Source organism: Lissotriton helveticus, chromosome 1_1 (genome assembly GCF_964261635.1).
Source record: "Lissotriton helveticus chromosome 1_1, aLisHel1.1, whole genome shotgun sequence".
NCBI lineage: Eukaryota > Metazoa > Chordata > Amphibia > Caudata > Salamandridae > Lissotriton > Lissotriton helveticus.
Window position 1 is genome coordinate 1,916,104,872 of NC_136057.1, and position 14,660 is coordinate 1,916,119,531.

At 49.2% G+C, this 14,660-nt stretch overlaps 1 protein-coding gene across 2 annotated transcripts in view; it reads right to left on the minus strand.

Annotated features, from left to right (window-relative positions):
• Positions 1 to 14,660, minus strand: part of DHX9 (DExH-box helicase 9) — a 282,357-nt gene that overhangs the window by 182,643 nt on the left and 85,054 nt on the right. For both annotated transcript variants that reach the window (XM_078643268.1, XM_078643278.1), the window contains exons 8-9: positions 5,114 to 5,250; positions 4,831 to 4,920 (exon numbers count right to left, since the gene is read on the minus strand). In XM_078643268.1, coding sequence (XP_078499394.1) covers positions 4,831 to 4,920; positions 5,114 to 5,250 — 227 coding nt within the window. The remainder of the gene's footprint in view (positions 1 to 4,830; positions 4,921 to 5,113; positions 5,251 to 14,660) is intronic.

Genomic DNA, 14,660 nt, shown 5'->3' on the forward strand with positions numbered 1-14,660 from the left:
GAGTAGCCCCTCCGGACGATTTGCAACACTCACCTGGCCGATGTGATGTCGCGCCAGTGGGAGAGGTGATGGCGAACCCTGCCTCCCACTGGTGTTACGTGTGCCTGAAAGCTCGGACTAGGAAGACTGAGGCGGATGCTGCAGGGGTGGATGTGGACTAGCCGCACCGGTGTCCCCGGGCACCGCCACGGCAGTTACCACGTCCGCCACAGCGCTGGATGTTAGTCTGCGGCCCGTGGCTGGCAGGACGTGTGGGGGCGCCCTTTCCTTGGCCACGAAAGGCAGCAGATTGCTGGCGCGGGGCCGACAGGCCCAAGGACTTGGCCGTAGCCCTGGAGTCCTTAAAGCGCTCAATCGCACTGTCTGCCTTGTCGCCAAAAAGGCGACGGCCATCAAACGGCATGTCCATAAGGGTGTTTTGGACATCAGCCAAAAAGTTGGCGGACCTCAGCCAGGCGTGGCGATGAATCGCCACCGTCGTTATCGCTCTACCTAGCGAGTCCGTGGTATCCAGTCCACATCTGATGGAGTACCGTGCCGCATCTCGACTCTCTGCAAGGGCTTGGGCGAGTTTAGTCCAGGCCTCCTCCGGACATTGTGGCAGCACGTCCGCGACCGTGTCCCACAGAGAGTGGGTATAACGGCCCAAGAGGCACGCGGTGTTAACTGACCGCATTCCCAAACTCAGGGAGAACATCTTTTTGCCATATTGCTCGTACCTCTTGGATTCCCGATCGGGGGGAGCCGTCGGGAATGCGGTCTGGGAGTTAGAGGCCTGGATAACCAGGCTCTCGGGGGTGAGATGGGTGGACAGGAAGCAAGGGTCGTCTGGCCACGTTCCTATCTACAGGGGGACCTGTAGTGGTCCTGGACCAGGTGCCCAGAAAAACGTCAGACAAGGCCTCATTTAACGGCAACAGAGGCTCCGAAGAGCTTGCCTGCGGTTTAAGGACCTCAGTGAGAAGGTTAGTCCTCACGGCCGCGACGGGGAGCTCAAGGGATAAGGCCTTGGCCGCCCGCGTCCACACCACACTATAGGCTGCCCCCTCCTCCGTAGCCACGGTAGGAGGGGAGACAAAACCAGTGTCTGGCAAGGTGTCCAGACCACTGGCGTCCCCTAGCTCGCCTGTCCAGTCCTGATCAGGCTGACACTCACGTGCCAGAGGACGCCATCATCCCCATGGTCTTGCTCGCTGTCCTCACTGTCTGAGCTCGCCCCTTCTGGTACTTACGTGTCTCCTTCAGCAGGGCAAGTGTTCTCTTGTCGCTGGGGAACACTTTGCTTTGTATGGTGTTGATTTGTGAGCCTAGGAAGATCTTCACTTGCTCTGGTTCCATTGAGGATTTCCCCTAGTGTATTGAGAATCCCAGTTCAGTTAGCGTTTTTGTGACCCGTTGTGCCCGTTCCTTGCATTGTTTGAAGGAACTTGCTTTTATGAGCCAGTCGTCGAGGTAGGGGTATACATGGATCCCTTTCCTCCTTAGGTGCGCTGCCACGGCAGCGAGGCACTTGGTGAAGACCCTTGGAGCAGATTTTAGTTCGAAGACCAGGGCGGTGAACTGGTAGTGTGCTTGGTTGATGGCAAATCTCAGTAGATGTTTGTGCTGTCTGTTCATGGGAATGTGTAGGTAGGCGTCATTTAGGTCTAAGGTGGACAAAGTCTTCGTCCCTTATCTGAGGGTTGACTTCTTGAAGAGATGTCATCTTGAATTTTTGTGTTCTTATGTATTGGTTTAGGAACCGTAGGTCGAGGATGGGTCTTAGTTTCGTCCACCTTTGGTACGAGGAAGTAGTTAGAGTACACTCCCTTGTTTCTTTCTCAAATTGGTACGGTTTCTATGGCTTCTTTGTGGAGGAGTTCTTGAGCTTCCTCTGTGAGTAGCACTAGTTCTTTTGCTGAGTGCGTTTTTCTTTTCGGTTTCCTGTTTGGTGGTTTCTTTCCCAGTTGTATGCAGTATCCGAACTGTATGTTGTTATTTTCTTCCATTCCTGGAAGAAGTGTTTTAGTCTGCCTCCTATTGGTGTTACAAGTTCGTTGATCTTTTGTCCTTGTGACCCTTTTTTGCGGACTTTGTTGTGCCCCTCCTCTAGAGGTGTTGTGTGGGTGGGCACGGTTGGTGGTGCGGAGTCACTTTGAAGTGGGTTGTTGCCCCCCCCCCCTTCTTGTTTGCCCTCGTCCATTCGCCCTCCCGTGAAAGGACTGGCATCCCAATGTCATCTGGCGGCAAAGGCCTTGAAGGGTACGTCTCCACGGCCTCTTCTGGGCTTTCGGCAGCGAGGTCCTGCCAATCCAGGTTCTGCGCCACCGAGGATGCAGAGTCCAAACTCGTGCACTGTTGTTCTTAGCCTTCCTCAAAATAGTATAGGCCCTCTTCCTCTTGGTGTTCCTGGGGCTTGGGAGTTTTCGGCGGCTCGTCCTTGAGTTCGACGATAGTCGTCACCTTCTACGGTATGGTTAACCTCATCATCCGCTCGTCGAATTCTCTTTTCCTTTGCAGGATGTTATCCATTTCGGCCTCGAGCCTTCTCTTTTTCCTTTCCATCTTGGCGGCCTCCTCGACGTGGGGTGTTTCGGACGATCTCTTTGACGTAGATGTAGACTTCGAAGAAGCCTTCAGGTCATTTTCCTTCGGCTTCTCGAGCTCCTTTTCGGGGGCGTGCTTCGACGACCTAGGCTTTTCGTGTGTTTTCGCCACCAGAGAGTCCTTTTCGAAGGATCCGCTGGGCTGTTTGTCCCTGGATGCAGCTGCAGCCGTCTACATTTTCAGCACCAGTGCTCCTTTCATGGACTTAAACTGTTTTTCGAGAGTCTGTCGGGGCTTTAGGGGTCGACGTCTCTCCTACCTCTTTTGTAGTTTTCTTATCGGTCTCTACGACCGTGAAGTCATCTGGTCCCTCGGCGATGTTGTCCTCTTTGTTACTGGAGAGGCCCAAGTCCCTAAGCGACAGAGGTTGGCCTTTTCCCTGCATGCTGTGGTTGGCTATGCTCTGCCTCTCTAATCCTGAGAGTCTTCGGCATGAAGACGGAGCAGGCGTTGCAATCCTTGATTTTGTGGTCGACCGGCAGGCAGAGGTTGCGAACCGGGTGCTGGTCCTTCTGTGCGTACTTGTGATGGCAATTGTGGCAGAATTTGGGCAGGGTGCCGCCTGTGTGCACATCCTCCGTTGGACTTTTAAGTATTCGAAGTTCTCCCCCTTCTTCGTCATCCCGGCGGTCTTGTTCCTGGATGTATTCTCCAAACTTTTTGGGTAGATTTCAGCTTTTTCCTTCTTCTTTTCTCACAAAACTCTGGAACCTCTCGGTGACGATCCAGACCCAACGGCGGAAAAAAGAATCTTAAGATGGCGCCCAAAGGTGGGAGCTTCCGCAGGAAGCGTGCCAACGTCACAGGAAGTACACCAGAAGGTGGGACGTCGACGCCCACCTGGGCTACGAAAAAAAAAAAAAGAAAAGCAAGAAAAGACTAAGATTACAAACCCAACCACTATACTGCGGAATAATGGACAGCATAGTGAATCCAGAAAGATTCACGCAGCAAAACTGTGGTACCCTTTACCAGGGGCTGACCTGTGGCCAGAGATGCCAACTGGGTTTTGTATTCAATGCAGTTTTAGGGAAAGAACATAGGCCCTGGGTACCTGATTGGCAGGAGCCCTGGGCACACTCCGTCGAAGCACATCAGCAGTTCAGCAAAAAATGGGGGCAACCATGCAGAAAAAGAGCACTTTCTCACACCCTCTACCTTTACACTCACACTGCCTTTGCATGCTGCATGTTTTGGTGCAGAATAAAGTGAAAGAGTAGACATTGCACTTAAATAGGGCATGGTTTTCTTTTGGTTGAGTAAAAACCCGGTTCGTTCTTTTTGCCACTGTCAGTAGAGTTTATAGTTTATTAAATTAGCACCGTTAATTAAAACCATTGCAATAAAATGTCCTCATAGCGCTGTTACCAGGTTAAAAGCAAAAACAAAGAAGAAATCCATCAAATTTAAGTTCATACACATATTACTGACGAGGCAGTCAGTAGCTTGGAGTAGATGGCCATGGCAAACGTTGACGGATCACCTTTCAGTTGCTAATTGCTGCATTTGGGGAGTAATGAGGCATCAAGACCATGTTAAACAAGTGTAGAGACAACAAAATAATGAAGTAATACTATCACAAATTGTGCTGTGATACGCAGCATAATTTGCCTTTTCTTGCCACATAAGTTAGTCGACCCTGCCACAAAATGTGGTCCTCTCCTGACATAATTCCAGTGGCACGGAATAAGATTCATAAAAAGCATGTATGACAAATCAATGTTTACAACACATACTACTCCAAGCAGTACATTTTCCGGTGCAATAAGTTATTTTAGCAAAATAGGTACTAGAGGGAATGAACGCATACACACGCTCATCACAGGCTAGTCTTCAGAAGCAGAAATACATTACATAAATTTGCTAGTATTCAGTCATCTTTCCTGAAATTATATTGGGGAATGTAGCTAGATGGGTTCAGTTGTTCTGCTGTCTGCAACCACTATTCTAGAATGAATTGTCGATTACTTTTCCACATACTTTCCTCTCCTTACATTATCCCCATTGTGGGGTGCTGTATGGCAATGTCAAATCTTTTTAACTCCAACTGTAGTATATTTTATTTTTGGACAATAAAAACTAAATTACAAAAAACAAAAGCAAATGTGTAGGAAAGCTACCAGAAAACTGCAAACCAACCAGAAAAGAGGAGGCCTCCAAGTGGCTGAGATACGAGGTGAGGCATGAGAAACAAAGTCACACAGCAGCAATGCATTGGGCAAGAAAACAGTTGACATTACTCACTGGCGGCATAACTTCGACACCCAGCTCCTGCATCACCATCTGCAATTGTTTTTCCACATCTCCATTCAAGTTCACCATGTAAGGCTCAATCTGTGGAAAATGAACATTATAGTCAGTCTGTAGGACAGAAGGCACCAAAGCTACAAGGCTGATATCAGGATCAATGCCATCCTGTTTTCATGGGACCATGGAAAGTCAACATTAGCCTCAAGTATCCAATGGTCACATATTTAGCCAGCACCAGCTTACTGCCAAAACAAACACCCCAAGCAATGGGACTCACCAGTTCTCCTTCTTTCTTCTTGGTCTGTCCAGAGAATGCCTCGATTACATTCAGATGGTATAGCTGGCGAACAAGTGAGAGGGCACAGGACTGAGCTGCCAGTTTCTTGTTGGACCCATGCTCACGAGCAGTAATTCCTAAAGCATACCAATAAATAGGTTACATGGAATATGGAAAATGTAACCAAGGTCACTCACACATACGCTTTCCTTTGCTATCCAAATGGTGCTTGAATCAAGGTAATAAAAAACAATTTGCTTAGCAGTAATTCTACAATGCATAGTCCATGAGCCCAATTCACCATCATCATGTAATAAAGAGCAGTAACAGTTTTACCATGCATTTTATAGTAAGTTTAGGGACTATATTCAGCATCTATTTACTGTCTTTGGCCTTACACTGAAGAAATGTACTTATTTCCAATAGAAAAATCAGCCCAGGCAAAAACACATGGACTGGCAGTACGCCAGGTACTGGTACATACAATTTAATTATGCTGTCAGACATCACTTACTACCATTTTCAGCAAACGGATTAGCAAACTGGATAAGCTTGGAGATTGTTGCAGCACATGCAGGAGTCCGGACTGAAGCAAGAATATTGAATACAAAATCTTGTTGTAACCAGATTTCTTTGCCAATTCAAAATTATGCTTAGAAAAAGTAAATTATATAGCCCAGTTGTAGAAAGCGGTCTCTGTATGAACTATACAAAGTAAGGTATAGTGTGCACAGAGTCCAGTGGATCCCTAGAGGTATAGCAGAGGCTAAAGTAGATAATACCTTACTCTTTTGTGGTAGTGTGGTTGAGCAGTTAGGCTTATTAGAGGGTAGTGTTAGGCATTTGTTGTACACAGTCAATGAATCCAGACCAATCATTTGTGTGAAAAGGTGTTATTTTGTTAGTTTATTTCTAGAATCAAGAATTACTTTGTAGTAGGCAAGTTGAACAAATGAGTAAATATTGGTTTGGTAGGAACATATAGTTTACTTTTGCAGTTGAGAAAACAATTGGTAAACTGTTCAAAAGCACTTGAGATTACGGTTAGATTACTTTTGGATTAGGGAGCGATTAATTTTCTAATTTAGCGTGAAACGCACTCCCAACAGTTTGAGCAACACAGGACATTGATAAATAGGTTAACTATGGTGAAGGGAGAAAGTTACTTTTTGTTGCAGTAGGGGAGGGGAGGGGACAAAGGTTACCCACGGTTCAGGATGACACTCAAGGTGCACCATCAGTGGCAGTGGGGCAGCCTGGTGCAGAGCACTAATGTTAGCCAACGGGGCTAGGGGTCACCTTGGTTGGGGCAGCTCACGGGCATGCCACTATCTCGGGAGCCAAGTTCCTGAGGTTAGGGCAAAGGGTGTCTAGGGTTGGCACTTAGTCCACACCACCAAAGGTGCACGGACGGCCAGGTTCAGGGTGCTTGAGGTGTGGTGAGCCCAAAGCCTTCCTATGGAGGATGATGGTTGCAGAAAAGGACTGCAGGCTGCAGCCAGAAGACTGAATGACGCGAACCAACGACTGGAGGATGAAGTTGAAGAGTTTCCAGACACCGGGACACAGTCGGTCGGGCAACTCAAGGGTGTCCTTTCGTGTCGGGTTCTTCTCACAGGTCTGATCACGGTTGGGGGGACCCTTAAGGATAGGCTGTGGGCGCCGAGATGGTCTATGGAGTTTGTCCAACACTGGTCAGAATCACTGGGGTGTCGGGCCACTCTAAGGCCATAGGCGTCGGGTGCAGAGTGGTGAGGACTCACCCATACGGTTGGATCTGGAGTCCTGGCTTGGGTTGGACAAATCCGGTGTTCATGAGAGATCAGAGTTCTTTGGGAAGGAAGGTCTCCGGGTGCTTGGAGGCTTCTGGCAGCATAACACACCAGGTTCAGCTTGCAGGAGAACATAAGCAGGAGACAGGCCAGTAGGGCTGGGGGCTAAAGCAGTTGTCCTCTTGAGCAGCACAGCTCTTCAAGCCTTCTTGTAACATCGAATCTGAAGAGGCAAGGTTCGGGGGTGCCCCTAAATATAACGATTTAAGGGCGTTACAGGTGTGTGCAGGTTAGGACAAATGGGTCCCATCTACAGAGGAGCCCATTAACCTGCCAGGTAGTGGCAGAGGACTAGGAGCCAGTCAGGAACCACACCAGAGTTGGTCGTTTTTCAGGAGGCATCTCTAAGATGCCCTCTGTGTGCATTTTTCATTTTATCAGGCACTAGCATCCGTGTGGGTTGAATGGGCTGGGAAGTTTGATACCAATCTTCCAAGACTTCAGTAAAGCCATCATGGAGACGTGGAGTTTGTGTCTACAAACTCCCAGCCCATGTACTAAAAAATGGCTCCACTGCACTTACGTCTGTAAATGGCACAGGCACAGTAGGGGCATACTGCTCATGCAGCTATGTCCTTACCCGTATTATGGTGCACCCTGCCTTTAGGGCTATATGGCCTGCTAGCAGGCGACTTAGACATGCCATAGGCAGTGTTGGTGGGCATGGCACACAGGGATGCTCTGGCAGTGTGTGGGTGTTAAGGAGAGGGGCCTCAGAGGGTGGCATTATTCACGCTGCAGCCCTCAGAGGCCCTCTCTGGTCACAAAACCCTTGGTACCAGGGGTACCTTTAAAAAAAGGAAATTACAGGTGGCCCAGAGGTGTGCTAATTGTGGGGAACAGAGGTATAGTTTTTGGAAATAACCCAGGTGCTGGGGCCTGGCTAGCAGGATCCCAGCACATGCTCAGTCAAGTTCAATGTGATCCTAAGGGGAAAACAATATAGCGGTGTGAGAAGTTGGCCTGGTAGGGGATGTTTCCAATTCTGGAACCACCTACTACCTGACCAAACAATCCCCTTATGGTGTCTGGTTGTAAGTCAACCTTATTAGACAAGCTATCCTAGGGGTAGCATGGACTAAGCAGCCTAAAGGCTTAACTTAAGAGGTCGTGTTAAGCGAGCTGTTTTACCACATACAATCCTGTAATACCAAATGAAAGGACACCACACAAGTATATATTATAAAAATATATGTGTTTATTACTAAAAACAATCCCCAGTATTCTTTATGAATAAAGGGGCACAAGCGTTAAATCAAAAGCACTGTTTAAACATACAAAGTTGCACAATTATGGATGAGGGCAGGGGGCCACTCAAACCATATACTAAACAAGTGGTATAAGAGAGGCCACTCGAACAGTGGTTAGGCCTAGGGCCTAGGGAATCGCTGGGAGCAGTCAGGACAAGCAATGCTGAAGTCGGGAATGGCCCTCGGGATTCGGGAGATGTGCGGAAAGCGCACGCATGCACCAATGTTAACCAATGGTGCGTAAAAGTCAAATAGTTAAAGTTTAAGGACACTTCCGCTGAACCTAGAGGAACAAAACTTAACACACAGACCCTAGAGGTGTGCACCAGTGTGGGAACACCGGCGGAGCAAAGTTACCTCACCCACAGGAAGTGGGTGCACAGGGTCGAAGTGGCGTCGGGTTTTGACACGCAGGCTCTTGGTGCTTGGAGCTGAAAGGGCTGCAGGCAGGGTGAAGACGAAGTGTCCGGTGGAGTCCAAGGGTGGACTCAAGTTGTAGAGTACCTGAAAGCAGAGGGGACAGAGTCTGGGTCACTCAGCAGTGACCAGGGTGGAACCAGGACGGAACCAGGCAATGTCGGGCGCAATCAGGTGGTCGTCGAGGCGCTTCTCTTCGCTGTCACGTGGGCTCTGGGGCATCTGCGACGTCCAGGAGCAGGTCACGATCTGTCCCACGCAGGCTCTCACCGTCGGTGCAGTCGGCTTCCGGTTTGGAGCAAACAAGCCTTGGTAAGAGCAATCCACGCGGGATTGGAAGATGGCGTCTCACTCGGACCAGGAAGGTCAGAGTCGGGGCTCCCTTTCAGGGGAGCTGGTGTGGATCTGGAGCAACCAGAATCACGAGTCTTCTTTTGTAGTTCGTCGGCACAGGGACCACAAGCCAGCTGGCAAGTGACCGGGCCAACGCGTTGAGCCAAATCGTGCCAAAGGGCCCCACGCAGCACTCGTCGAGTGTGGAGGGCTGAACTTCGGCTCAGGAGTAGCTCAGGGTGGGGGCTTCTCAAACCCCGGTGTACAGCTTCGAGGGTCACTCGTGGGCTGCACGGTCAGCGTCTCGTGGTCACTTCAAGATGGCGTGCCCCACGCTTCCGGTCGCCTCCACGGGTCTCAGCTTGGCATGGACTGTGGATCGGGCTGTTAGAAGCTGGGCAGGCTTGATCTCGTCGATCTCAGTCGCTCGAGTTCCGGCGGGAACTGCAACTAAGTAGACGTCGAGGGCTGGATGGTGCCTGCTGCTGCAGGGTGGTCACTCCTTGACCACAAGGGAGATTCTTCGGGCTTCCACGTTGAGATGGAGGGCGAAGGGTCCAGAATATCGTTTCAAATGTTTCTTCCAGGAAATCTGATCTGCATTGGCACTGCTCCCACTCTTATTCGAATCTGGTGGGCGTGATTACCTGCTAGGTCCCCTCCTATGGGTGGGACCCAGGAAGTGGGTGGATACACCCCCTTCCTTTGATCCAGGCCGCCCTGGCACGAGGGCTGGAGTGCCCCAGAACCGGTTTGGCCGGATTATGCAAGGGGCAGCCTTGTGCGCCCCAGGCAGTGTCTGGTTTCTTTCAAACCTCCCTGCTACAATACACTATCTCCTGTCTGGAGGGCGGTGACACCCTCCTGTGACAGGAAACCCTTTGTCCAGGACCCCCTTGACTGGGTTTCGGTCAGCTCCAGGGGTCCAGACATTTGTCTGTGGCAGAGGCATCCATTTTGTGGATCTTAAGGCCTTTGGAGAAATCAACCGCATTAAAGTGAAGTAACATGTCTTACCCCTCTAGAGGGGTGGAATGCCATCCCCGTCGCCAGAACTGGCGAGGGGATGGTATTCCAAAGCGTATGACACCTTACACGACATGTTTTGATAAAGCCAAACCAGAGTTGCTAAATAACCGCGAGGATTATAAGGCACTTAATAGTATATGGTATGGCATTATCCTGAAACAGCTTAGGGATTTGTTCCTGACGGCTGCAGACAGGCTCAGCTCATGCTAGAGCTCCATCTCACATAAAAACCATGCACCCAGCCTCCAGGATTGGTGAGGCCTGTCTATAGGAGTGGCTCATAGGTTTACATGTGTCCAGATATAGGTTTAGACATAGGTATACTATATCTAAGCAAGGGGTGTGTACACCACCTTACCCCAGCTGAGTGATCAGCCAGTTGTGTCAATTTAAGAACCAGCCAGGGGTGGCAAAAGATATGCTGCAGCCCCTGGTAGGCCTTAGTGGCTCCTGTGCCCTGTGCACCTATAGTGCATTCTACAGGGGCTGACAAGGAGTCCATTTCCAATTGGTATGTACCTAGGGTACATGGAATCCATTTTACAGAGAGAGCAGATGGCCTGGGGCCCTGATTAGCAGGGAACCAGGTCAACTAAGTCAAAAAACCAGCTAAACACAGGCAAAAAAATCTGGGGTAACCATAGTCAGGTAGCCACCTTCCTACATAACCCCCCCCCAAACGAAAGGAGATAAGGCTATCCTTGGCCAGGTAAGCCTATATTGCCTGAGTGGCCATATAAGGAAGTACCTGCACTAGCATGGGTACCCCCTGTCTCATGGTCCACTAAGCAGTCCCTCACCCTTTGGGTATTAGAGGGTCTCCACCATAGGGAATCACTACCTTGGGTGTGTTTATGCAAAGTTAAAGGCTGGTTTGGATATGGAGTATTGAAGTGAGGCTCTACTAATTTAGGGCTTAGCTTCCTCCAATTATCTTCCACCATGTGTGCCTTTCTTTCTTTAACTGAGTTGCACTGTGCTCTCAGGGTCAACCTCTGGCTACCTAAAGCTGGAGGCTGGGTCCCTCTGTTTGGCTTGCTGGAGGGACAGTTCAGGTTTGGGCCCTTTGGGTCCCAGGTTTGGCTGTGCCCAACAGAATCCATCTGGGGGAGGTCCCTAACTGTTTTTAAGGGGGCTCCCTCAGGAGTTTTTAAAGTTTTCACCTTACTAGGGCTACTAGTTTTGGTGCACCTAATCTTTTGATGGGGTGCTTTATTTGACAGGGGGCCCTCTGGGTCTCACTGTCCTTCTTGTCCTCTGCAGCCCTGGGCTGGCTAAGGCAAGGGAGAGAGGGGCAGGTTACCTGCTCCAGACTGGGTCCCACCTGAGAAGGGTCCACTGACATCAGAGGTTCTGTCAGGCTAGGCCCAACCACCTCTGGGGCAGTTCCTTCATCAGGGGTAAGATCAGTTCCCTGAGGAGGCTGATCCTGTCCTAAAGTCTGGTGAGGGGGAGATTTCTCTTCCTCCTCCATGCTCTCAGTTTGTGTGGAGTTATCCATCATTTCAGGTTTCACAACACACGTGTCAGTTTGAGTTTGGGCTGTGGCCATCACAGCCCCACCAACCTTTTCAGGAGGAGACTCAGTTTGGGTTTCTGCTGTTACCATAACAGCTTTGCTATTCTGTTCAGGAAGAGCTTTTGCTAAAGATGGGGCAGAGAGTTTCTCAGCCCTACCAACCTTTTCAGGAAGGACATCTTGAATTGGGGCTGTAGCCATTACAGCCCCACTAACCTTTCCATTGGAATTCACCATTCTAGAATGGGTTTCCTGTTCAACCTCAGCCCAGGCTGAGATCTCCAAATCATTACCAAGTAGGCAGTCTACAGGCAAGTTTGGTGACACTGCCACTCTCTTTGGGCCAGTGACACCTCCCCAGCTGAGACTTACTACTGCCATGGGATGATTTGTTTGGATGCCATCAATGTTTATTACCTGGTATGTGGCACCAGGTAAAAGTTGCTTAGAGGGGACTATGCCATCAGCCACCATGGTGATGCTAGCCCCTGTGTCTCTAAAAGCTTCAACTCTTAAACCATTGATGATGGGTTCTTGTCTATACTTGCTCAAAGTATTTGGGCAAGCAGAGAAGTTGGCAAACCCCATGCCAGCCTCATAAACAAGATCATTGGGTGATGGGGACCTGGATAGGCCAGGGTCCACCTGATTTCCAAAAGTAAACCCACCCAGATTCCTGGGTGTGCTTCCACTTCCTGGGGGATTACTGCTGACAGTAACAGGAGGTGTTGAAGCTGGTTTTGGAGGTATATTTTCTTTATTGTTATTCTTGGGACAACAGTTGTCTGTTTTGTAATGCCCCACCTGTTTACAGGCATAACAATAAGGCTTTTTCTCAGTTGAAGAAGTGTCTTGGGACCCACCCCCATTCTTGGAGTTTTGGGGCCCTGGGGAAGTCTTTTCTTTACTTTTATCCCCACCCTTATCTTGAGGCTTGGTAGACTCCTTCTTCTGGTTACTGTCCTGATTCTTAGGCCTAATCCTGGTTCTGACCCATTTGTCTGCCTTCTTTCCCAATTCTTGGGGAGAGGTCAGATCAGAGTCTACCAGGTGCTGGTGTAAGAGCTGGTTCTGACAATTACTTAGGATCTGCTCCCTCATAATCAAATTATACAATCCTGTAAAGTCATGTACTTTGCTGCCATGTAGCCAACCCTCCAGAGCCTTAGTAGCACAATCTACAAAATCAGTCCAGTCCTGAGTCTGTGTCTTCTGGGTGTCTCTGAACTTCAACCTGTACTGTTCAGTGGTTAAGCCAAACCCATCTATCAGAACACTCTTCAGGACTTTGTAATTGTTTGCATCCTCATGTCTAACAGTGAGGAGCTTGTCTCTCCCTTTCTCTGAAAAGGAGTACCATAAGATTGCTGCCCACTGTTCCTCAGGAACCTGCTGTACCATGCAGGCCCTCTCAAGAGCAGTTATCCACTTGTGGATGTCATCCCCTTCCTTGTAGGGGGGCACAATCTTTGTCAGGTTTCTACTATCATAGGACCTGGGTTTCTCTTTAGGAATATTGCTGCCACCAGTGGCATCTAAGCCACACAATTTTTGCTCTCTTGCCAAGGCAAGTTTAGCTTGAGCTAAGGTAAGCTTAGCTTGACTCAGGGCTACCTCCTCTCTCTCTATCTGGAGTCTGACAGCCCTCATTCTAGCCCTATGCTCAGCTTTCTGAGAAGCACTCATGCCTCTCTCTGATTCTCTGGAGGCACTAGAAAGATGAGAGTCCCCTGAGGGAGATCTCACTCTTCTGTTGCCTGGGAGAATCACATTTTGGGTTCTGGGGAGGTGCTGGCCCTCTCCATTCCCCAGTAGGTCCAAGTTGGCCTGGCTAAGCCTACCAACTGGAACCTGGCTACCCTGATCCTGTACTTCTAAGTCCCCAGCATCTGAGTCCTCATCCAAGTCATCATCATCCTCCTCTTCAGGGGGATCAACTACAGGGGGGTTCTCTCCATTTCCTGTGTCTAGGGAAGCTGCTTTAGCCTTCTCTAAGTCATCCTGTTCTAGGATTTCTACCAGGGTTAGGCAGGTGGGGCTTCTGCCCCTTTTTAACCCTCTTGCTTTGCACAAGGCAATCAAGTCTCTGCGGGTTAGTTTGTCATATCCAAAAGTTGCCTGGGTAGGGTCAACTGTCACAGGACTAGACCCTGAGGCCTTTCCTGTGTCAGACATGGTTACTAGTGAGGTGTAAGTGGTGCACTTACCTACACTAAGTGTTTTCCTACTGGACCTTGCTAGTGAGTTGTAGTCAGGGGTGTGCTACTCCCTTCAACCTACAACTACTAAGTTCAGTAGAACTTAATATGCTAAGCTTTTGATTTTATATGTACCTAGAGGTACTTGATGTGATCTTTCAATTTGATATAAAGATTGCAATGGTAAAACAACAGCAAGCTCAAATCCGCACCGCTGCTCACCAATGTGAGAAGTTGGCCTGGTAGGGGATGTTTCCAATTCTGGAACCACCTACTACCTGACCAAACAATCCCCTTATGGTGTCTGGTTGTAAGTCAACCTTATTAGACAAGCTATCCTAGGGGTAGCATGGACTAAGCAGCCTAAAGGCTTAACTTAAGAGGTCGTGTTAAGCGAGCTGTTTTACCACATACAATCCTGTAATACCAAATGAAAGGACACCACACAAGTATATATTATAAAAATATATGTGTTTATTACTAAAAACAATCCCCAGTATTCTTTATGAATAAAGGGGCACAAGCGTTAAATCAAAAGCACTGTTTAAACATACAAAGTTGCACAATTATGGATGAGGGCAGGGGGCCACTCAAACCATATACTAAACAAGTGGTATAAGAGAGGCCACTCGAACAGTGGTTAGGCCTAGGGCCTAGGGAATCGCTGGGAGCAGTCAGGACAAGCAATGCTGAAGTCGGGAATGGCCCTCGGGATTCGGGAGATGTGCGGAAAGCGCACGCATGCACCAATGTTAACCAATGGTGCGTAAAAGTCAAATAGTTAAAGTTTAAGGACACTTCCGCTGAACCTAGAGGAACAAAACTTAACACACAGACCCTAGAGGTGTGCACCAGTGTGGGAACACCGGCGGAGCAAAGTTACCTCACCCACAGGAAGTGGGTGCACAGGGTCGAAGTGGCGTCGGGTTTTGACACGCAGGCTCTTGGTGCTTGGAGCTGAAAGGGCTG